Source organism: Bombus affinis, unplaced genomic scaffold (genome assembly GCF_024516045.1).
Source record: "Bombus affinis isolate iyBomAffi1 unplaced genomic scaffold, iyBomAffi1.2 ctg00000068.1, whole genome shotgun sequence".
Classification (NCBI taxonomy): Eukaryota; Metazoa; Arthropoda; class Insecta; order Hymenoptera; family Apidae; genus Bombus; species Bombus affinis.
In genome coordinates this window covers 1,501,694-1,527,923 of record NW_026108822.1, presented here as the reverse complement: position 1 = coordinate 1,527,923, position 26,230 = coordinate 1,501,694, and the positions used below count along the sequence as shown (strand labels likewise).

Here is a 26,230-nt window from a genome sequence, read left to right as displayed (position 1 = left end):
TAATATAATAAATTATTATATACTTCAGGTGAACGTACAAGCGCGCGTGTGTGTGATGACTTTATTCGAAAAAAAGAATTTGTTCTTGTCGTTGCGTTGTTCGTTCATTCATTGTTCATCTGATTAGTAACATCTGGTTCTTAATACTCGGTCCTAATAGTAATAGCAGTAAGCTGGCTTAATTTTCCTCTAATTTTTAAAATAGTTTTAATATTCAACGCTGTTTAACATTTCATCCTTGGAACACTCTCAGTACGTATGTATAAATAGTGTGTACGTGTGTATTTTTTATCGTAGTTTAGGGTATCTTCCACCTCAATTTCCAAATAGTTTCTTTTAAATTCATTTTTATGAAACAATACTGACACGCAAGAAGGGTGCATCAAACAGTCTTCGACTGTTACTTCCTCGTCGATTATTCCACATCACTTAGAAATATTATTTGAAATTTTTATATTTACATTGTGGATATACGAATATTTATATTTTTACGGTCACACTAAAGTGTTAAAACCCGGACAGATATTTGTCGTACTTTTTAAATATCCTAACGAAGATTATACTTTGAATGTCCTATATATCGTTGCATATTCTGTGAATTCTATGCATCCTTAAATTCTATTACTCGCTTCTTTTATCTTCCGAATCTTTAAACATTTCCCACACGTATACGCGTCACAATCTGATTGTTTCGCACAGAACATGAAACCGGTATACCTGGTCGTTAAAACGTCACCAAATTAATAGTGAAACGAACGAATGATGATATTCGTCACATCGTTATTGCTACTTCAACCAACAACCAATCTCGTTCTTTCTGCTCGAGTAAAAAGTCTCGTTAAAAATACCAGTTTTCATTTTATATAAAAAGGAAAAAAATTCCGACCTTACGATATTAATTCTATGCTAATTGAACGTAGTTATCTTCGAAGAAATTGGCTTGCGCGCTTCTTATGCATAAATGCAGCATTTCCGCGTAAGCTGATTCGTTGTTTGCTAGGTCGCGATTTAGCGAGCCATCGAGAGTCAAAAAGCTTCCTTTCTTTGACCCTTGTTCCAATTGGACCGAAACTACGCTCGTTACATCGACGGAAAAAGTACGAAAGATTTCGCAAATCGGAGGAGACGACGCTGGGAACAACGGAAAAGTTCCTCGAAACGTTTATCCGTGGTCGTATCTCGTGCGAGTAATTCCAATCGATGCCCGGGATAAGCGTGACCCGTATTCCATACCGCCGGGTGTTCATCGATGTCACTGAAATTTTCTCTCGCTTTCAACTTCTCTACGCTAGTTAATAAAGCGCGGCAATCGTTGCAGGGTATCTCTCCCACGCGTTTACGCCGAATCGCCTACAACATGAACCGATATCGCGCCTTTTTTCCTTTACTATTGCGCAGCTTCAACTACGACCTTTCCGCGACACGTATTTCAATGCTAGCGGCTGCGACAAAAGCCGCATGAAGCACGGCGAATTAAAAGCGCGTCAGAGTAACGCGGAAAACATTGTTCGTAGTTTTCGTTAAAAAATGATTTGCAAAGGAATTTTACCGTTGCAAAAACGGTGTATGTAAATGGTGGAGATAGGAACAAATGGATAATAGATTTTTTCTTTTGTAGCGCGGGCGATAATATTTAACTTTATCAGGTAAATAGAATACCCGCTCGTTCGGCGAATTTTGTTTTACGATCGAGCCCCTATGACTTCAAAAACCTGCACGAGGCTGTAACAATTTTCTTTGATTCCTTTCGTTTCGCTGCCTCCTATAAGTGAAAATAATGCTTGCTTTAACTCGAATCATCTACACGTCCGGATACGTTATTTTAACTCTGTAACTCGAGTTTAGAACACGATCTAACCCAGCCCAGACTTCTACATGGCCAAGTTTACCTGTGCGAGTACAACTTCCATATTGCCGCTACTCTAACAAGTTGCTCTCTGCAGCTCCAACTTTTCCAGCTATACGTTACGAGCCGTCAGCAACCAATCTTTCTTTCTATTGTTGACATTGTCTGGAATAACCATAAAGATATAGAAATACAGAGTACGAGGGTCGTACGTTACCGTGTAAATGGATGCGATATGAGAATGGGAAGAGAATGCCCTGTTAGACGGATAAAGGCGCCTTTTGTCCTTGTTAAACGCTAATCTTACCAAGCCCGGTGAAACGACATAGAAAATTTTATTTAAAATTGTGCATTTGCCCTTATTCATTTCGTTAAGAGTTAGTGTTAATCAGGTACGATGGTTAATCTGTGTTACACACTTACGTATGTAGCTGCGATAACAAAACTTTCCAACGGTTTCGTCGATACAAGTATAACATCGAAGCGTAAGTGAAAATAGGCCTAACCAGTCATCGATATCCCTACAATCCCTCCACCGAATATTTGGAAAAAGGCGTGACGAAAATGACGTTCGAAAACGAAAATTCGTTTCCTTTTGTCGTCTCTCAATATCCCCACTACGCACGCGGTTGGTAGGCATCCGCTACCGTTGCCACGTGTCAACGGTCAAGGACGAAAGTGACGTTCGAAAACGAAAATTCGTTTCTTTTTATCGTCTCTCAATATCCCCACTACGCACGCGGTTGGTAGGCGTCCGCTACCATTGCCACGTGTAAACGGTCACGGACGAAAGGACGTTCGAAAAGGAAAATTCCTTTCTTTTTGTCGCCTCTCAATATCTCCACTACGCACGCAGTTGGTAGGCGTCCGCTACCATTGCCACGTGTAAACGGTCACGGACGAAAATGACGTTCGAAAAATAAAATTCGTTTCTTTTTGTCGCCTCTCAATATCCCCACTACGCACACGGTTGGTAGGTGTCCGCTACCATTGCCACGTGTAAACGGTCACGGACGAAAATGACGTTCGAAAAATAAAATTCCTTTCTTTTTGTCGTCTCTCAATATCTCTACTGCGCACGCGGTTGGTAGGCGTCCGCCACTATTGCCACGTGTAAACGGTCACGGACGAAAATGACGTTGGAAAAATTAAATTCCTTTCTTTTTGTCGTTTCTCAATATCCCTACTGCGCACGCAGTTGGTAGGTGTCCGCTACCATTGCCACGTGTAAACGGTCACGGACGAAAATGACGTTGGAAAAATAAAATTCGTTTCTTTTTGTCGTCTCTCAATATCCCCACTACGCACGCGATTGGTGGGCGTCCGCTACCATTGCCACATGTAAACGGTCACGGACGAAAATGACGTTGGAAAAATAAAATTCGTTTCTTTTTGTCGTCTCTCAATATCCCCACTACGCACGCGATTGGTGGGCGTCCGCTACCATTGCCACGTGTAAACGGTCACGGACGAAAATGACGTTGGAAAAAAAAAATTCGTTTCTTTTTGTCGTCTCTTAATATCCCCACTACGCACGCGATTGGTGGGCGTCCGAGACCGTTGTCACGTAACAACGGTCTCGGACGCCCACCAATCGCGTGCGTAGTGGGGATATTAAAGGGCGACAAAAAGAAACGAATCGGATCAAGAAAACATTTGTTGAATCAAGAGTTGTACGTAAAGAGTCGAAAACGAGAATTGTTAATAAATATACTATTAAACATCTACACATCCTGCACCAAATAACCTCAGGTATTTACCGTACGAATGTGCGTGCGTTATTAGACGAACGCATTATATATATATATTTCGCATTTTCAGTCTTCGTCGTCGTCAATCCTTATCGTTTTAAAAGTCGTACGGTTCCAGAGCATTTGGTCGCAGTCGCAGACCTTTCGGTTAGCGAGCTCGTTAGCGACTGTCTTATGAAACTCTGGGCAAAGAATCACGAGAACAGCGTGCGGATGGCGAAGAATGAACCTACAGTTTTAGGTCTGAATTTAGATCCCGAACGATCGGAACCACACTGAGACAGACGTCTGTCTTTCTTTGTATATTTACGCAAATAACGCGAGACGAAAAATGTAAGACGCAAGTTGTATCCCAACTTCTTCGAAGGTCGACGTCAGACGCATATCGATGGAAGCTAAAGGTTTTTCGTCATTGCGCCAGTCATTTCCACCGTGTTTTTACCAACACCTGTCAAATTGGCGGGCAAAGGAAAACGCGTATCTTCTTTCCAAACGACCAATCTAATTTAAAATAATTCGGTGTTGGTTGCACGAAGCAAGGGATTTGTCTGGAATAAAATGTTTTAGCTATCAAAGATACAATGGCCAAAATGTTCTTAAAAAAGATTTAATTTATTTATACGATATGAAGCTGTTAGTTGTTGCGACCTTTCTGAGAAGCGTGTTAAAATGCGTCGCGAAAAGTAAGCGACGACGAGTATACTCGTGAAACGTGGAGTATGCGTGGCTGTTATAACACAGAATTAATATTCCGCGGATGCTCTGACAAGCATATAGCCTGAATTGCCACGTATTTTTCGAACGATTGAAAAGATCCTTTGGTTCTAATTTGCATTTCTACTCGAAATACGTTTATCGAATTATACAGGCACGATTTTTTCTTCCGCAAACTTTTCCCATATTTCACGCAACTTGAATATCCATTCTTCCAGAACCTCTCAGGCTTTCCGGCGGGAAACTTTTCAATATGATTTTTTACATCGTCCAAAGAGTTAAAAATCCGAACGAACTTTCCCAGCAGCGTTTAACACGTGTAATATTTTATTAAAAATCAACGAGCATATTTAAAAACATTTACAGTAACGTTTTTTCAGCGTGATATGCTTAAAAACATAAATGAAAACATACTTGAAATTTCCTCAATGGAAAGGTACTAAGCAAAGCTTTTATTTTATTAAATTCCTTAAAAATCGGAACGAATTTTCCGACCAACCGATATTATACCTAATACATCGATAACGATTTCGTATTATCCATCGTATCCATCGTATCCATTCGTATTACACATCGAAGATGTAAAGGAGATTGCAACGATTTGTCTAAAAGTTTGTGACCTTCACGGGTGAACGAAATCCGATATCTCCGAGAAAAAGAACGAATTAGAATGCGTGCAAATGACAAAGAGGAAAATTAATTGTTTATCCTTTCGCGTAGTCGATGTTCTACTATTCTGTCAATTTGACATATTTGAAACGAGAGACGCATTAAGTCGCAAAAATGACAGGGGTTGATCTTTTGCGTCGAATCAAACGAATTCGAAGGGGAACCTTAAAATACCAACGTTTCCTGAAAAGATGAACGCAATTCAACCTTCGTACTCCTTCGAATTTCCGCTTGTCGAACCTCATTTGCTCGACGTTTTCGATAAGAAGAAACCTCTAGAACTCGGAAATTTTTGCTCATCCCTTGGGCTTCGAGCTAACAAGGTTCGACTTTAGCATTTTACGTTATAAACACTTTACATACATAGAGGAAAGTGGCCAAATATGGAACAGGTCTCCCTTTCTTTCTTAATCCGATCGATGATGAATGTCTGCCAAACGACTATAGGCTACTTCACTCAGTTAGTCGTTCATTTTCTGAACGTTTATTTTGCCAGAAACTATTTTCGCTAAATTTTAGATTTATTATTCTGATGGCAAAATGTGGATCATCGAGTAGTCAAACAATTTGATGCTCGGATCTCGATGATTGCGAACAACTACATTTCTGTTCTGTTAACCGATCTGAGTGTTCCATATTTTACCTTTTCTGCGATGTCGATTCGATATTAAGAATTTATTTATAACGTTAGAGGTATAAGGCTAACACTTAGATGGAGCGTAATTACAAGAATCTTTTACGTATCGCAACTGAAGGTAAAATAACAAAAAAAGAATAAAATAAAAGAATAATAAAAATAAGGTTTTGCGTGTGTGTGTGTATGATTAAGCGAGAATACAAGGCAAGAGGGAGGATAATTATTGTAAATCGAGTTTATGGCCAGCAGTCTGAACATAAAGTATACTACGTTGCAAGCTACGTATGCGAGTGAACGTAAAAACTGTATTACTACCGTTACGTTACAAGGCACACGCACGAGCGAAATGACAAAGTTAGGATAAAAAGATTAGAAAATAAAACCAAGCACGCTGTAATGGTATTTCGCGACGTATTTTATTCTGTAACGTTATATCTGGTATGGTTATAGCTTTCGATAAAAATCACGTGACGTTGCACTTTGTACAGCAAATCAACCGTTTCTCATATTTCGAAATATACACATAGCGTTTTATGCGTAAGGAGAGATAAGAAGCACACGGGACACTTGTGTACGTACGTTGTAAAGGACTTTCAATTTTGCATATGTGTCATCACGCGTGAAATAACCGGACCAAAACAGTGGATACGGCGATATGTTTTTGACACGGCCAACCAGCGTTTGATTTGCGTTGAAATCAAATTTTTCGGTTCAATTTCACCGAAACTTCGCGCTGAAATAACGCGTGATACACATAGCTTGCATTTCACTCTCAATATTATTTTGATCGATATCCGAGCCGAAAGTACTTGCCATTTCGATTTAATAACGCACTTACGTATTTATATCTCATTTATATGTGTCCTATGGTTTTAAAAATATTACGAGGCTGTACATGACGATAACAAGCGAAACGAGAAAGTAGAATATTGCTTGACTTTCGATGTTACATCGATGTTTTAGCTGTATATTCTACGATCGATGGAAATTCGCCAAGCACAATGAAATTTGAATTTTAATCAAACCTTCGAACTAAAAGTATCTTCCATTTCGATCTCATAATACAAATTCTATGCCATATATTCGTCATGTCTTTTAAAATATTATTCTCCGATCACGATCAAACAATAACAATAATGACAATGACGTAGAATACATTTAACTTTGCATATTATATCCGTTATTATATATTCTAATATTATATATTCTGCAACCGATTAAAATTTCCAAAGTACAAATCGAATTTCAACTAAAGTTGATTAAAATCAACTGTTCGAACCGAAGGTATTTTCCATTTTGACTTAATAACGCAAATAATAACAAGAATACTTATTCATATTTTTTCTTCTGTCTAAATATTATTAAAATCATGCAAGGTGGTGTGCAACGATAATAAAAAAATCGAGATGACAGATGTGGCCCTTAAACGCATAACTGCGCAACTATACGTGCAATTCCAAGCATTTCAATAACAGTCCCCGGAGTAGGAAACACTTCAAGTATGCGCTATCCTTGAATGAAGGAGTTAGACAAACTGACCGTCTACTCATTGTGGAAGCGCTCGATAATTACCAGTTCCTGGCGATTTTCTTCCTTACCGGTGTCTTCAATGAAAAGTTAGTCCATGTATATTACTTTAAAGATTCAACCGGGATAATTAAGTTTCGAAAGTCCTTTAGACGCAGTCGTTTTACGGAAGCCGGAAAAAGAAGAGAAATTAAATTTCGTGCTACAACGTTCGTATAAATATCAGATTTTAGATTCAAAGTTTCCAATATATATATTTTTCGATCTTTTTTTTTCTCCATTCGATATGATGATTACGGTGACTCGAAGTTGTTCCCATTCGTTAGAAGATGCGTATGTACTAACAATTAAATAATTTCCTTATAAAAGGAAAGAAACTTTTGGGACAAAGTAATATGTTCCTTCTTACGATAAAATACCCACTGTACGTAATATTTGCGCGCAACGATGGTAACAATAATATTAATTTCTTGATCCTTTTTTGTTTTTATTTGTACAAGATTTACGATAGTTTCATTAATATAATTGCTCGTAATTAACGACATTAAAATGCGATCGATCGATACTCATTGAAGACTGGGTTGTTTAGATTGGAAATTTCCATAACATTCATCCCTAATCATCTATGCAGATTCCAGATATGTACCGTTATACCGTGTTGCATGAACAATGAAATAAGCGTAACCCGTATCATCGGTTGACACAGCCAACATAGTTAAGGTAAACCAATTAAGGCAACGAGTTAGTAAAACGATTACCCTTCACGTTTTCTCCACGTTATAATCGTGTACGATCCGCCTACCATGAGAAAGGTTATTTGGCAATAGACAAAAAATAGTAAAAAGTCATGTAACAACTATAGCAAGAATCCGATATTAACCGGTTAACCGAGTCATTTTTTAAACTAGTTTTTTAAACGTAATTTATTTTTAACGGAAATTAAACGTCGCGTAGATAAAAGAACAGCAATTGGTAATTTGTGTACTGTTCGTGGATTTCTAGCCATGGAACGTTAAAAACATAGACAGTTAAAATACTATAATAATACGAATCCGACAGACAAGCAACGATAATTTATTGAAAATTGGTAATGAAAAACGAACGGAATTTGATGAAAATTAACAAAACTTTTACCTCGTAATAACGGTATTATTATACCACCGAATAAGTAAAAAATTAACACTCACCAAGAAAACGGTATAAGCAACGAAGATTTACAGCTTGGCCTTCGCGAGACAATAGTGGTGGTTGGCGCCAGACAAGTGGTCGAGAAGAGTATGCCCTACTGCACAGTCATAGGCATAGATCGTGCACCCGAATTGTCCCGTCTGTCGATGGATATTACCTGCAACGACCTCCGTGATACATTTCTTGCGCTACGCGAATAGGTGCACCTGTTTGCGTGCCACTTAATATCGCGTACGCACGAAACAGCTCGAGAATTATCCACGAATTCTACGAATTCGCAGTTACTAATCGCTTACCAAACGTCGATTATGTCGTTAGCGCTTGAAAAGACATTCGAATGTAATTGTTGCAAAAGATAAATGAGCTTTGTAAAATAAACGGTCCAATTCCTATCGCGTTCACAGTCGAAGCGGTACTGTGAGGCTCGTTGCGACCCGGCGTCCCTTTATACGATCGACCCCCGAGCTCAATAGCCAATCAGCGTTACGCATTCTCCAACGTTCAAAATCCTTCCGTTGGATCCACGGACGGCCGATGTCAGTTATGTGAGGGGGTGGAAAGCACTTTTGGCGGTATTACATGTTGCTTCGCTGTAAACATGGACGATCTGGATTTAATTCAATTATCCAAAGCGAGGGAAACGGCGTTTGAGTGGTGGCGCGAAAATTACCGATTTCGTTGCGCATATTGACAAAGTTATGGCGAGGGATCTGTATGGTATGTACTATATAGCTTTTCTCGCGGGCTATGTTTCTTTATATTGTATATCGAAGTACGCACCTAACGTTTCAAGAGAAGCTTTGCATGCCTTGTATAACTTGAACTGTAGTTTAGATTTACAACTTTACTTTAGTCTTTATGTTTTCTTACTTTTCAAGAGGTAATCTGCGATACTTGTAAATAGATACTACATATATATGTACGTTAACTTGTAATGTGTAATATTCCTGTTTGGTTAGGTCTATATTTTCTAATGTGACAAATATGTGTATGGTGGCCATCTTGTACAAGTAAACTGATATTATTAGCGTAATTTTACAAATTACAAGTCATAAATTATTCCTTTTTCCAAACAAGGAAATATACGAGAAAAAATAGAATAGATTCTTACGATTATTTTTGTGAAGTTTTGAAAAAATCATGTATTTAAGTATTCACGAGAAAGGGGAGACAGAAAAGAAATGCAAAGATGGAAAGTTTCGAATATGTAAAACGTAGTGAAATCCGTAAATGATTTCATAACTGCTCTTGAACATTTCTTACAAACAAACGAGTCATCTCATACTTTCCTACAGGAGAAGGACATATTCATCAGAAAAAATTCCATTGATGTTGTCTATGAATGCTTATGCATCCAGCGAAGTCTGTGATTATTTTCTTTATCTGGAAACATACGTTATAGTTTTGAAGTTATAGTTTTACATTATTTGTTCACAATCGTTATAAAAAGACCGGAAATGTATTCAGGTCACGCACATGCTTTACTGCTTTATACGTACCATCGATGTTAAAAAACAACTCGTACCGAAAGGATTAATATAATTTTTATTTAAATTTTTTGTTTCGTATTCATAGACGAAAACTGTTGTGTTGTTTGTCCGCAAATATGTAAAACGATTCCATTATATTATAAAGTTCTGAAAATCGATAGTTTTCGTTATACATTTCGTTAGTTAAAATAGTTAAATGACTTTCCAGAAACAAATCATGCTTCATGGACATTTTGAGCTTAGTTAACGTAAAAGTTAAACCTTGTTCTGTAATTAGTTAAGTTACATGAAATTAAATGGATTTCAAGTAGCTGGTATGTAAATGATACTTAAACTAACATGTAATGCTTAAATCGTAAAATAAATATACATGTAAAATCAGTTAAATTTAGGGAATCAATATCGATAAACGCGAAGCTATAAATAACATCTTTAAGTCAAAGATTATTTGAAAGAATTTCAATTTCACTTCAAACTTGAAAGGATATTTCAGATCAAGTAAATAACAAATTTATACCGGTATAGTGATCGCATGTTTCTTGAATTCAAACAATTTGTGTAATCGGTACGAGAATGTATGCAATATGGGATATTAAAGAGAATCGCATTAGGCATTATTGCACCATGTACGTCATAAATCGTCGATGGAAGCTCTGAAGCGGGCAAAAGAGTTTATAGCTTCGATAAATAAACTGTTCTTTGTAAATGATAGGTTAAAAAGTAGGTAATCAGCATTAATATCAATTGGATATTCCATCGAATAATTTTAAGGATCTTTGTATTATAACATATCCTTTAGATAAAAGATAATTGTTAGTTTTATATCGAAGAATCCACAAGTGTTTCTACAGTAACAAAGTAATTAACGTTTCCTTAAGGGACTAATTCTTGTTACAGATTTCTTTCACCTTCATCTTTGAAACTATTCATAAATTATATTTATATCTTTCAAAAAATCACATCCTAATCCTTAATAATGCTCACAGTTTTGTAGTATTTAATATCTTTTGATTTATTCGAGATTTCTTCAAATCTAATACAGAATTCAAAATGTTTCACGTATTTATTATAGTCTATAGATTATGCTTACAGACTTGGTTCATGTATGTACGTATGTGTATTATACATTATTGTATTTAAGAATTTATATGATCGTCCCATGAAATACCTCTAGTCTGTAGGAAACAGTCTGTTGCTACTATGGTTTAGATGAAAGAATATTATGACATGTCGTTTAACTGTGTGATACCATCTATTAATGTACCAACGATGACTTTAATGACGGTCTAATAGATATTGCGCTACAACTTTGATCGACGTGACTTATTTCTATGATGCACTTCGACAAGCTGATTTCAGCCAAATCAAGTCAAACGAAGTTTCTTGTGTTTAATATTCATATAAACTTACTATGCATGTACGTAGTTTGTTTCAGTAGCATCTACGTAGTTTAAGAAACTAGTTGATGACGTTATTTCAATAACACAATCATAGTGGTTTTTAGAATAATCATGATTCGAACGCAGACTATTAGGGGATGATATGTTTTAAGAACAAAAATTATAGTTTTCCCTTCTAAAACATGAGATCGAGATTGAAATAATTTTGAAAGAAGAGCGAAATAATTTTAATTCTTTAACCATTTAATTCTACCTTAATAGCAAAATACAAGAACGTGTTAAGTATACATTATTACTAATTTAATTATTTATATCACTAATAAACAATATTCTTAATTCGCAATTCTTATATTATTTAACTATACTATTAATGAAATGATTTTATATAACTTGCAATTCAATGGAATAAAAACATGAATGAAATATTTAAACATACCTACGTACATAGATTTCCAATAATTTTAAGTAACTTTATGAATTAACACGTTATAATATATTTTGCATATATATACGGTATATATCTGTTACATTTATCAAAAATGATTCTTGTTCAATTACATTCGCCACTTATATCGCGGAAGCGTAAAATTATTTCAAACAATATGAAAATAATTTATCGTGAAAAATATTTTACGTATTGTTTCTCGTTTTTATCGTAAATTAAGCACGTTCCCATTTCTTGCCATAAGAAATAATGGATAATCGATAACAACAGCGTAACGAAAGTAAAAATTATTGTTCATTCACGTTTTGAACGTAATTTTATCAGCTGTACTTTTTCAGCTACTTTGATTTTACTTAATTTCAAAGAACATATTTAAATAATAGCTGGCTTAACGTATAAAATATAACGTCGAAACATTACCGCGACTGTCTTGAACAGATTTCCGCCTGTAGATGACTTTAAACGTTTCCGTATCTCGTAATTTGCGAGAAACGAATCTCACATACATTTCTACGAGACCTTGCTCTGTCCATCTTGCAGTTCCTTCCTTGATTGACTTTCAAATTTCCCCCTGGATTCTAGGCTGTTTCTGTCATATAGAGTGAGGAGTTCGCTGGCCCTCGAAGCAAAGAGACAAGCACATAGAAAGTCTGCCTTTGGGGTTGGAAGTAAGCATAATTTACGATACGATGATCTAATCCCTTCATCACGCTTGGAATATACATGGTTGCCTGTAAAAGGACGCAGTTTTATATTCAGCAAGTTGCAAAGAAAAGATCTATGTTATTTTGTGATCTTATAGTACTCACTCGAGAGAAAAGGAAATTTTAATCAACGTTATATAATATTGATGAAATCCAATTGCTGGGTCAAGAAGAAGAGAAAAATATCCTTCGCCATTGATAAGAAATATTTGACTTTCTGTTTTAATATACTGCGGGCACGAGAAAATATTTGCGCGTGTCCATATTTTCCAATGAACCGTTTTCCTATCAGCTTTTATATTTCAAATCAAATCCTTATAATCGTATGAAAGTACCACTAAATAATACCAAGTTTAATACCTGTATCATGTATTTATATTCATATTATTTAAATACCTTTCGTAGTCACTGTATAACTGCCATCTGTGGATAATACATAATTCTCTATTTATTCCTTCTGTAGCCGATATTGCACGACATGCATTATTTATTGATTTGTACGTGTGTCCACAATAGGTAGATTTCTCTCTATGTGTATTCATAAAAAAAAATTCGTTGAATTCAAATCAGATGATGGAGGAGATTATTTTATTGGACACGTTTATTCTACCTATTCTATCGAGGGTTCGATTTAAACGTTCGATTTAAATGTTAAATAAAAAGTACGGTATATCAAATAAATAGGATTAATTTTTGGATCTACGCTTATCAGATATTTAATACTTCTCTCATTAAACATGTACTACAAATTTACGGAGTTTTAGATTACTTCCTTGTAACATTCTCTCTCTCTCTCTCTCTCTATATATATATATATATATATATATATGTATTTATATATATATATATAAATATACAAATATGTACATATATGTAAGATAGTAATCCGGGGATAATTCAGGGATCTATTCTGTAGTCTAAAAATCGAGTTTTTATTATGGAGTAAATAATAAAATACAAAAATAAACAACAATTAATATGCGTCTATAACAATAAATAACAATAATTATATAAACGGGAAATAAGAAGTCTTTAGTACAATGTTTACCTGAAAATCGAGAATCGATTTTCAACGTCCTGAGCTACCGATCTTTCTTCTTCAGTCTTTAAAGTTTTAAATAACTATTCCGTAACCTTGTTTGTCTCTAATGTAACTCTCTGTCCGTCCGTTCGGGAAAAACGTGCTTCTTAAAATGATCGTCCATAAAACAAAAGAAGGTCTGTCCGTGAAACACAGCCTGTCGTGCTACCCGTAAAACAAAAAGAATCCCTATCCTACATGAACTCTAGGGAGTTTACACCGCCCCTCGAATGGGGAGTGGAACAGATTCCCTTCAGATCCCCGATTACCGTTATCCACTTCATATATGGAGTTTGAAATCCTTCTTAGAATTATGAAAGGTCCTTTCCTAATTTCTTCCAGCTTATTTCTATTCACTTTTTTTCCGTTATGGGTGAAGACCATATCACCGATTTTAAATTCGTGTTCTCTTCTTTTTTTATCGTATTTTTGTTTGTTGATTTCGAAATTTCTTGTTGAGTTTTTGAATGCTTCTTCTCTGTCTCTTTTTAGGTTTATCTTATTCACCATTATTTCCTTAGGGACGATTTCAATCATTTTTCCATTCAGTAAATGATTTGGGGCAAACCCCGTTACACTGTGTCTGGTGTTATTGTTTTCTTCTACGCTTTCTTCTGTGATTTTTGTCCAGTTTCTCTTATTTTCGTCTGAATTACATCTGATCCTGTTTACTAATGTTTGATTTACCCTTTTGTTCAGTCCATTGGAGGATGGGCAGTCTGTCGAGGTGAAAATTAATTTAATGTTCCTTTTCCTCCTATACTCTTGAATTTCTTTGGATGTCATTACTGGGTATCGGTCTGCAAGGATAATTTTTATGCAATCAGTTTCTCCTGTCGAGTCTATAAGTTTTATGATATCTTCTGTGTGTTGTGTTTTCGATGTGGACATAAAAACAGCCCTTGAAAAATGATCGATGAGTATGTGCATGTATTTCTTTGGTGAGTTGTTATTGGGTGAAATCGACCTGGGAAATTCAGTGCTTCATAAATCACACAAGGTTGTTTCTTGGGCGGTGGCTCTGGCTTTCTGTCCAATCTTGCGTTACTCCCTTGTGTTTTTCTTCCCTTCGTCTGATATTGCCCCAAGAATCCGATTAAGCCATTTGTTGATTGTACTGTTTCTTTATCGATTTTATCTTGAATGTGTATGGGTAATCCAATAACAATTAGATTTATCCCTGTCTCTTCAGAAGTCTTCCTCCTTACTTCCAATATTAATCATTCCTTTTTTATGGCATATTCAGTGAATGAACCTGAAATGTATTTAAAGTTATAAGCGTATCGTACTGCAGACCAACCTTTATTGCCAGAGGCTTTTTGAACTGCCACCTTCCAATTTTCCCAGTTGTATTCTTCATCCTTCAGCAGATTTGTCTGGTACCATTCTGATGCTGTTTTTCCCAAATATTTCTTCAAATTCTTGATCCTTTTTTCATCAGTTTGGATTTTGTATTTTTGGTATTCGGTTTCATACTCATATTAGAGTACGGAAGGGATGCGTATGTGAAATATGAATATTTCATACTCCAATCTGTGGCTTTTTGCGTTCCATCAAATTGTTTTATGACAAAGTCTGTGCCTTCTCTCTCATGCATGTTTTGTTTCTGGAAGATCTCTAATAATGTTTCTGTTTGAAGATTGGGCTTTTCGATTTCGGTCTTTATTTTCCTTGTGGGGATGATCTCCGATTCTTCTAAGTAAATATCTCGAAACACGAAGTTTAAACTTGTACCGATGTATGACGCTGCCGTTGCGTCATCCATCGTGAGTGCAATGTTTCTGTAATGGCTTACCTTGGTTAAGTTGTTTGCGGCTTTCTTCACTATCGATAAACTGAATAACCGCGGATGATGATCTCTTGCTTGATATTCTGGAGGAAAGACATCACATACTTCATCTTCTGGTTTTCTTATGAATTCTTATGGATTCTATTTTCTCCCCATTGCGTTCTCGTTCACGGCGATACGTAGCTTCACTTTTAACGGCATGGCGTAGTGAAAATCGATTTGTAAGATGGTAATTTGGTGATAATTCAGGATCGATTCTGTAGTCTGAAAATCGAGTTTTTATTATGAAGTAAATAATAAAATACAAAAATAAACGACAATTAATATGCGTTTATAACAATAAATAACAATAATTATATAAACGGGAAATAACAAGTCTTTAGTACAATGTTTACCTGAAAATCGAGAATCGATTTTCAACGTCCTGAGCTACCGATCTTTCTTCTTCAGTCTTTAAAATCTTAAATAACTATTCCGTAACCTTGTTTGTCTCTAATGTAACTCTCTGTCCGTCCGTTCGGGAAAAACGTGCTTCTTAAAATGGTCGTCCGTAAAACAAGGGAAGATCGGTCTGTCCGTGAAACACAGCCTGTCGTGCTACCCGCGAAACAAAAAGAATCCCTATCCTACATGAAATCTAGGGAGCTTGCATATATATATGTATCCTTTTAAAATTCTAAAAAATTATACAGATTCATAAAAATATAGTTAAAGACTTTGTAATATAGCGGTTTTTAAATAAATATATATAGTTTTTAAATAAATGTTAAATTTCTTCCGACTATTCGTATCACATTACGATTATGCTCTTTTAGTTCTATAGCTTACGAAGTTAGTTTAGAAGTCGAGGCTTACCTCACAGGCTTACACAAAAGTATTGGTTGAAGTTTTCCTATCAAAAAAAAAAAAAAAAGTAAAAAAAAGGAAAAAGTTGTAATCGCTTTAATCCGCAGGTTGTAGTTAACACGTTTGTGTTTCGATTTAAAAGTTAATTCAATTAATCCATAATATCGAAATGTTGCTAACTGTTATTTTATATTTTTTTTATATTATTTGATATTTAATCGTTTGATGAATACCATAGATATCTGATATTTAATCATTTAGATGAATTTCATAGATATGTAATATTTCATCGTTAGATGCGTTCCATCAAAGTTTAATATTCATCCGCCCACGTTCTCTAAGGGAAGATTTCATATAAACTAATATTCATAACGTTTTAAGACATTTATAAAATAATTACGTAACACTTTATGTTAATTTGGAAATTTAAATAAATTAGAGAATTATCAACACCATTCGTTGTTATAACGATGCTTAATAACTCGGAATACAAACAGCTTTCAAGTAATCGGATAAAATTTATCATGCTGCTAAAGTAAAAGTATGATTTATACAAGGTAAAATCTCCTTTGTAAGTAGTGTGATGCTCGTAATGTCAGGCACACGAAGTATACGCGCATATTATATCACGTAATTTCAGCTTTATTCCATCTCTTAATCGCTTGGTTTGAAGAAGCCGTAAGTAACAAGCGAAGCCATAGCGTAAAATAGTTTTATTAAACTTGTAAACAAATATAAGAAATATAGTCGTAGTATCCAACTGCAAGTTCAAATGCGAAAAATAACGTTCGGGAAAATTTGTGACATGGTGAGAAATTTTATACTCATATCCTAAATTGATAACATATATATTATTTGTAGAAAATTATATTTATTTGTATATATGTAAACATAATATCTATTAATGAAAAAGTTAATTAAGAAATATTCTATTATTATTACTATTCGTATCAATTATTTTTCATTTAATAAAAAACTAGTGTACACCAACTCATGTTCATTCTACTGATCTTATTTTTACGGTTCGAAATATATATATCGAATTTCGATTTTCCATCGTGTTTCGCTTATGATTCGTAAATATTAATTAGCATGCGATTAATTGGTGTTATAATTCAGAATGTTCGATATTCATTTACATTTATATTACTTTCACGTTATAGTTAAATATTTAACGTTGGTTAAATATTTTATTATTTGAAAGACTTGTGTCTATACTTCATATGCGACAAAAATTGAGAATTATTCACGTTTTTTAATTTAACGATCCTACTTTTATTTCAATTAAATCTCGATTCTTAAACTTTCATTTATTCGCGTCAAAATTAAATCCTAAGCTTCAATCCTACGCTTCCCTATGTAAAAACCTTTTAATCCTTATTTTTCGAATAGTTTGCGAGAATTGATCTTCGCGCAAGAATTAACGCCAGTCAAGTACTAATTGATTCCATCTCCAGAGCGCTTAAGTGACATTCGATTGTCGCTTGAGTAGTTCTTATCCTCGCTGTAAAATACGACAGAATTTCGATTCCTCGATCATTAATTACATTATGAGACTACTTTCACACGCTTTTCCATTCCACGCCGTGATTCCGCTCGCCTAACTACTCTTTCGCTATAGCGCCGATCAGACTTTCAACAAGGTAACGATTAATCTCGATAATGAAATTTCCATCACTATCGCAATAAAAAAGATTATTCTACGTTAAGCTATATCTTCTTTTATTAATTGACAGAATGCATCGATACGTTGATCGCCACGTGAATTTTATAGATTTTGGCCAATAGATCGAATAGAAACACAGAGTGTGATTCTACGTGAAAAATAAGAAAGATAGGAAAAACACCTGGTATGATTTATTACAATTAATTTTTTTTCATCCGAGGATCGAAATTGAGGATTTAACCGGTGTACTGAAATTTTTACAAATTTTATTCCACATTTTCCACTCGGTTTTTCACGTAGAATCAGTAATTGCTCGCTTCTGCCGCAATATTTTTCAGCCCATTTACATTATTAAAAGAAACGTTTTACTTTTCCAAGGTATTGTATTACATTCGCGCACTCTTCTCCGACAACGTTACCTAATTCTTCATATCGTCGGAAATTCCTTGGCCCATTATTCGCGTTTCATTCGTTGGAAACTTGCGTTAATTTGTTCGCCAACTGGAAGTTGCATAAGTCCGTCGATTTTTATCTCCACGAACTGTTAGAATAGGATAAAATTTTGTTGCCATAAATTGTATTTAACGCGGAGTTATCAACCACGAGCTATTGTATAAAGCTTATTACTTATTGTATAGAACTTTTACTATATCGTAGATCAATAACGTACTAAGATTATGAAAAATAATTTCACGTGGCTGAGATACGACGGAGATTCGGAAGATTTTGGAGATTTATGCTCGTAATATTAAGACTTATGTACGCGACTCGAATATTTATGTATTCTCCTTCAATATCCTTAATCCTTTCGATATGACCTATAAAATTTACAAATTGCCATTTTAACACAATTCAAATATAATTCACGTGGACTACACGCGAACGATGTGGTTTCGAATTTATTAACTAAGCGTTATACTTCCTCAATGTGGACATTACTTATGTACATGGAATGTACGATTATAGTTAGAAACGTGGCTGAAAATACAGATTTGTTAATGCTATAAGTTACAGTTGCACAATGATGAGTCATAGCAGAAGAGATTACCATAACTTCGAATATAACTTTTATCGTTACAATTCTATGTTAACGTTGTATTTGCATCTGACAGTTTGTTGAATTGCGTAATATCACGAAGATGGCGAACTAAGTTTAACTTGGTTTAAGAATATAAGTTTAACAATAAGTGGAATCTACCAGTTTCTTCTCTTTTTTCTTCTTTTTTTCTTTTTATTTTGCTTATTTCCTTATTTCGTGAGTTTCGTATAATTCTTATCTATCCAGGAATAATTTAAATGTAGAAAACAATTCAACGAAATGAGAAATATACGTTTGTTTCATGTGCGATTAAAAAATTGCATCCGACGAATTTAATATATCAATTAATAAGTATTATATTTGTTTGGAATGTTATTTCTGCAAAATTGTTTAGAATTGTTCTTTGGATATTTAATAATACGTATCTTGTAAGTTAACGAAGATACTCGTGATTTGTTGTTGTTTTTTTTTTTTATTCATTAATGTAATGAATAAAACTTTTACATACTGCTGTGTCCGCTAAAATAAATTCAGATATTATGGAGGTTTCAAATACGTAACGACAAGAAGATATTGTGCCTGGAAAATAGTAGTAAATGTTGAATATGTCGATGTTAAAACGTCTTTAATATATTCGGTATAAATATATCGAATTTAATTTATTTTCAAATTACATTATTATTTAATGCTCGCGATTAACAACCATTTCCAATTACATATTTAATGATGCATCTATTATCAGAACTTATTAAAACATCGCATCTCATCGAAGATCACGTTATTCTGTGATTGTTTCGTACTCGCTACGTTTTATGTACGTACACGTAATGAGAATTAAAATTTATCGAAGGAGGAGCTGCGGTCTGCGAATAATTTTTTAACAAAAGCGAAAAAAAGAATCGTGTTAAATCTAACTAAGTATCTCTGTCTGTTGTTACAAATATTACGTTAAAATTGTGTACGAGACGAATAAATCGTAGAGAAATAGGGAATCGAAGAGGCAATTATGGCATAGAAATTAACAGGAAAAAATAATCTTATCTGTTAATTTTTATAGGATAGTTTGCTTTTTAATTTTTATCTATAGGCATAAGAGTAACCATTAGAAATACTTATAGAAATTTAATGGAATTTTCTGTTAAAATTACATCTACCTTGATTGAAGGAAATTTTAATTAATTTCATTCTTACAACTCAACGAATCAAAGTAAATGCTTAACATTAGTCATACATTAATTGAATTCGCTAAAATTGATGTACCAAATACATTTCACCATGATGAAAATGTTTTAACGTTTGCATCGATATAATAGCGTTTGTACTGGTGTATTTATCGATGATATGTTTACTTGAAATACGTGAAAACAAAGTATAGCTACAACAGGCTGTTTAAAAACAGAATGTAAATTATTGAACGTACTTTCGTACTGTGACGATAAATCGTGGGGATTGTTAATGAATTATTATGCACTCGGTAATAAAATACGCTTGCAAAATACAACATCTTTTTGCATGGAAGCTTTGATATTAATATTAAATATGCAAACAGGATATACAGCGTGATGAAGGCTATTCATTTTGTTTGCTTATTACTTTATAGAATGTTATAAACGTTAACTTCATATAGTTTAAGAAAATTATCGCGGAATACACGTCACGTTGCACATGGAACATTTGCGGTGACATTTCAAAGACTGATTAACAGAATGTTATTATTGTGCCGTAGAGAAATACGATTAGTGCGCGGAATTTACTCGAAACTATAGTAGAAAAATGGTAATACGGCGTTTATTTAATTAGAATTTCATTTTACGTTTTAATCATTCTTAAGCAACCTTCCTCTTCTATATTTGTAAAAGAGGAAACGAACACCTCGCTTTTTTTCTTCTGGTAACTTCAATCTTGTAATTTTGCTAATAACTTAACGTTATAATAACTAAGATTAATATATTGTATAATAAAAATCCGTAATTCTTTCGAAGATTGACGTTATGTAAGGGTAAAGCTGTAAGTAAACGTTGGTTTATAGATATGAACGTTAACGGTATAGCAAACGTTTATTAAAGTAATAACGCAAATAATAAATGAAATATTTCCTTAAAAATGAAAGCATGTTGATCGAATGCAGTTGATTGTTACGTTTGACAGCCTATAAAATTTTTCTGAGAGTCGTGTTAAATAATGAACGTAAAAAATATTACTTTTTGCATGATTTATCATTAAACATGTTTGTTTAATAGAGCGAGTAAAACAGTCCCGGAAGGATTTGAGTTCTCATCGACCCTTTTTTCCCAGAAATTACGCTCTTGGTGCAACAATTTCAACAATTTTCAGCAGTTGCCAAAATTATTTTAATACAACTTTCAGCTGAAAAATTGTAAGAAATTGTTAGAATTTAATATTAGGAAAAAACGTAATATCGATGTTAAAAGAATTTATAAAGCGACACAGAAAGGACTTATTAATTTCTCGAAAGCAATTGAAAAGAAAAGCATGTTTCTGTTTTTGGGAAGCTTTTAAAGTCAGGTGTTCCATATTAAGTGCAATTAACTTGCAAATATTTATATTTGCGCAGTTCCTTCATTTTGAAATATTCGCAAAATTTGCTGCATATTTCGTGTTCGTTCCATCTTCCGAAATGAAAATAAAAATTTTTATTCAATGTCTGAATATATTTCATTATATTCCATCTTTCTCATGATCGAAAGTTTCTTCTTCTTTTTAATAATTATATCGTAGCAAATACACAAAGATATTCAATTTTGTACGATAAAACAATTTTTACTGTAACATCGTCATTTCACTATTTTATATTTCACTATTTGCAGAAATATTATACTTCAGGTAGTATACATAAAGATGAGACTTTGAAAATATAATTCCAACGAATATCGTCCCAACGAACGTTAATTTAATATTAATAGTTTTCACAACTAACAGTTTAATCCTACGCTCGGTATTTTACCGACGGTAGTTGGTAAGAGAATATTTCTTTTTAAAAAAATTCGTCTCCCTCATGGCTATGTTAAAGAGAATCAATTAATCATTCAACTGCTTCATCATGCTTAATGTGAAAATCGCAGAAAAGTTATAAATACCTGCTATCAATCTTTATACACGTAACAATTGATTTAAATAATTAACTGCATTATATCCAATTATAAATTGCAGAGTACTGATTAATTGCAAAGCGATCATCTGCTATCGCCAAGATATTAAATGAATTAATATCCTCCGTATCGATCAGTAATTTCATTCTCTGTATCTATATGGTGTTTCCTATTAATAAGTTCGCAATTTCACAACTTCCTAAATACGATATTGATATTATATAATCCTACTAGAAACGAAGTACTTTTAATACTTTCCAGATAAATGATTATACACTTTACAAAAGTATCTTTGGTCTGAAAAATCTGCAAATAATCCTTGAATACGTATTCCAGGTAAAATACTCTCGATGTGTATTTTACTCTTCTTTTCTTTTCTTTATTTATTTGTCAAAAAACAAATATATCATTACGTGAAAGTAGCCGATACGATATTTAGAGCATTTCGAAGTTTTCTCTTGGGAGGTTGCAATTTAGAATCCCAAACATTGTTGCAGTAAATCCACGAACAATATACTTAGGCAGAGCGCTCAAATGAAAGCAATAACACTTGTCCCTTGTAGAACTGGAATCAATTTCTCTGCGGCTATTCACCCCTATAAAACATGCAACTGCGGCAGTCTGTTGTGAAATGGTCGATGGGGAATTTGTGATTTCAATTTACGATCAATCGTCCGTTATACTTCACGTCGCTAATACGATAAATTTACGAAGATGTGCAGAAACGGAAAATAGAAAGCGATAAGTTTTATTGCAACGATTAAGCTGCAATTTCCTATAAGTACGCGGAATGCCAAAAGTAAGAAATATAAAAGGCAAATGCTTGCAAGAGAAATGCTTTTCGCAAAAACAAGATATAATAATAATAATATACGTATGTTCGTGCAGTTTGCTACTTTCACGAATACGACTGAATAAACCGAAACGGATAGAGATTTATTTCATCCTCTACGTTTCCTAAACGTTTCATGGACTTTTGCATTTTTAAAATTCCCACAAATGCACGAACATCCGCGATCTAATAATCTAACGATGAGTCCGCTATTTCGGAAGATATTTCTATATTTTGGGTAAATCGTTGCTTTGTAATATTCGACATAAGAGATGCTCGTTAACGAACGCGTAACGTCGGATATCCACGTTTACCGCGACTCTTTCAGGAGAAGAACTTTGCAGCTAGGAGAGTTTTAAGGAACTTTTAATTTAGAAGAATTTTAAAGAACGACCGTAACATGTATATTCCGACGCAAATGTCGTTCCTGATAGGAGAATCACACAGTCGAGTTCAGCAATCGAATCGATGTTCAACAGATGCGAGGGCAGAAGCAGACGAAGAATAAAGAGAGAATAAACACGCACTCGTTAAATCAGCGCAACGAGTAAAGTAGATCTAGCCATTATTCCGTTCTGAAAAGGAAGACGAATGGAAGAGGAAAGGAAGGTTCAAAAGAGCATCGTTCGCTTTGATTATTGACACACGCTCACGCTAATAACGGTCATTGAAAGGCGAACGGAGAATGAGAATTATTGAAACTTGGAAATATCGAAAGCTTGAAGCTTCGCTAATTAAGAGAAGTCAACTGTCATAAACGTCGATGAAGATCCTATCGACGAAAAGTTAGGAAATTTAATCTTTTCCCTTTACGTTTGACTCGAACGCGAACAGTTCGATCTGTTTCTCGTTTGAGGAACGACCTAACGAGTATACAGAGTCTTTCGCGTACATTACTCGTCGGAAGTTTCGAGTCATTGCGCGTTTTTATCAAATTTTGCAGAATTTAAAGAATCGAAGACTTCGCTTTGATAAATTTTTAATTAAAGAAACGTATAGTCGAGTGCAAGCGATTATTGCTGATAACTGTAACATTTATTTTAGTAACGAAATTGACAGGAGATTTGGCATAGATAATACAGGAAAAGTATTTTAAGCTTTCCATATACGAGGGAGAAAAAGTTTAATTATTTATATCGTAAAGTGGCGTCAGGGAAAACCGGTGTCTTATTTCATGAATCTGAGTCTTCTATCGAGTAAACGTTCCTCTTTAATAAAATCTATAACGTGTTAGAACGATACAACAATTTTAGTTATTCCGTAGAGTATTACGACAACAGTCTTGGACCATTTGCATGATAATCAGGATCGCATGGTCAAGCAGACAAGTAAGTGTCACAGTGTAAAAGAAAAATAGTATCGGTGCATGACGTAGGGATGATGTACGGTGGTAAAGCGAAAGCTGAAGGACATTCGAATAAAAAGAAATAATAAAAAGAAAATAGTTATCGGTTATACAATGTGAACAAAATTACGTACGTGTTTAGAGCAACGACGTTGCCTACTACAGTTGTACGGTAACGAGCCTTTAGAATTTAAAGCCTGGATATTACTCTCGCGATGCTCGTCGATTATACGATGGACATTTTTCTAATAGTTTACAGTAAAAATATTCCTACGTCCAATAGATTGAATTTCAAGTTGAAAAATAATATTAGAAAAGACTGAAAACTTCACGATTCCTAGGATTACGTGTAACATTGCGTCTGCGGAGCCAGAAAATTGATCCACCGATTGATCTCAAAGGAAAGTTATTTATAAGTCAAAGAGTATCGTATTGCATCGTTCTTTCTTTATTCGAAGCACTCGGGAACGTTCGCTGTAAACATTTCCATTGTATCGCGATCAACGAAGAATGATTCGTTTCGTAACTATAATCGCATTTTCATCCATAATGGACAAGACGAAACAAAGCGAAAGGAAAGTTGTACGTTCTCAATTACTCCTATACGGAACAAAGATCAGAAGTTATAAGTTATAGTCATAAGGGGCGACTTAATTGAAAATTACCAAGACACTTGACATCACGCGTTGCTCGAGAGCGAAGTTACGCGGATGTTTATATCGTCTGGGAGTCCCAGAGCAGCAGTTAAGGGTTAATATCGAGAGCGCAGCGATGGTAAACGTTATAATAATACAAAGTTCCGATATTCTCTAACTCTAACCATTCTACAAATTTCATCTTTAAACGGTATCGTGATCTGGTCCTGGTTTAACCAATTGGCTGTTTTCCACGAGTATACTCGTCACGAAGAGATGGCAGTATTTTACGTTACGACGAGCCCCGTCAGTACTAAATTTTTTTTTTTTTTTTTTTTTTTTTTTATTTATTAGAATATTTACAATCAATTCTCGTTGAGAATTTTCAGTAACTTAATTTGGCGTGATACAATGACATGGATTATAATTGCTTTATATTGTTGATTCTAGTAGGACTAGGGGTTTAATCTAGTGGGTATTTTCTTTTTAGTCTGCGGATCTGGTCCGTCGTGTCCAGTAGCTGGGTGACTAGTGGGTTGTGGTGGTTGTTGACTCTTGTGCTATATCTGCTTCTGGACTTGTGTATTTCATCTTTGACTGTAGGTATCTTGAGGTCTCGGTGGATTGTTTCGTTGGTAACATACCAGGGTGCATTTAATAGGGATCTTAGCGTTTTCGATTGGAAGCGTTGGAGTATTTCAATGTTGGAGTTACTTGCTGTTCCCCATAGTTGGATTCCGTAGGTCCAGACAGGTTTTATTACGGCCTTGTAGAGGGTTATTTTGTTCTGTATGTTTAGTTTGGAGCGTCGGCCCGTGAGCCAATAGAATTTTCTTAGTTTTTCCTTTAATTGCTTTGATTTCTCTGAGATATGTTTTTTCCAAGTTAGCCTCCTGTCCAGGGTCATGCCCAGGTACTAAATTGAAAAATAAAACAGTCGTTTCGTAACAACTGAATTCTATATTATAACAGCCACCCGTACTCCGTGTTCGACGAGTATACTCGCCATCGCTTACTGTTCGCGACACACTTTTAGGTACACGCTTTTCAAAGAGGTCGCAACCGCTAACTGCTAAACTTTTTTATTCTGACATTGAAATTTAACAAGAATAAATCAATATCAGCGGCAATTTCAGTTCTATCCTTGGCACGTAAATACAATATAATTTACCTTTAACGAAAATGAATGCAATTATTCGTAATTATTCGCGATACTATTTACTTATATATTTTCCTATGTTGTCTTACGTATCTGTTATTTGTAATAGATGAGATCGAACGAGAAATATTAGAGGATCAGCAGCAGGGTTAATTTATCAGTGTAAAAATATGCGCAATCTTCCACGATCCAGTTATAACACGCGATATAATTCGCTATTTGCTTAGCTCGCTTCGCCAACTGCCAGCCTCGCTATCTATGTCCATGAGGATCTATTAAGATTATCATTTTAATTACACGTTGGTTGATCGAACGGCCAACGAGAAACGCGGCCGACAATTTTGATTAAATAGCCGC

The 26,230-nt window shown here is 34.6% G+C and overlaps 2 protein-coding genes and 1 long non-coding RNA gene across 3 annotated transcripts in view; 1 reads left to right on the top strand and 2 right to left on the bottom strand.

Annotated features, from left to right (window-relative positions):
- The window catches only part of LOC126926971 (uncharacterized), a 234,636-nt gene that overhangs the window by 183,731 nt on the left and 24,675 nt on the right, over window positions 1-26,230 (top strand). The window lies entirely within an intron of this gene.
- On the bottom strand, window positions 12,585-13,499 carry LOC126927009 (uncharacterized). The gene is made up of 3 exons (XR_007715076.1): window positions 13,420-13,499; window positions 12,768-13,288; window positions 12,585-12,685 (listed from the first exon to the last, which is right to left on the bottom strand). It is a non-coding gene; the product is annotated as an uncharacterized LOC126927009 (long non-coding RNA).
- LOC126926984 (uncharacterized) lies at window positions 13,560-14,661 on the bottom strand. Its single transcript, XM_050743293.1, has 2 exons — window positions 14,420-14,661; window positions 13,560-14,252 (listed from the first exon to the last, which is right to left on the bottom strand). Exon 2 carries the CDS (start codon window positions 14,236-14,238, stop codon window positions 13,642-13,644), a length of 597 nt encoding a protein of 198 aa, XP_050599250.1. The 5' UTR covers window positions 14,239-14,252; window positions 14,420-14,661; the 3' UTR covers window positions 13,560-13,641.

Bases quoted from the DNA above. Each gene is read 5' to 3' on its own strand.
- LOC126926984 (XM_050743293.1), bottom strand. From the start codon at position 14,238: ATGACATCCAAAGAAATTCAAGAGTATAGGAGGAAAAGGAACATTAAA.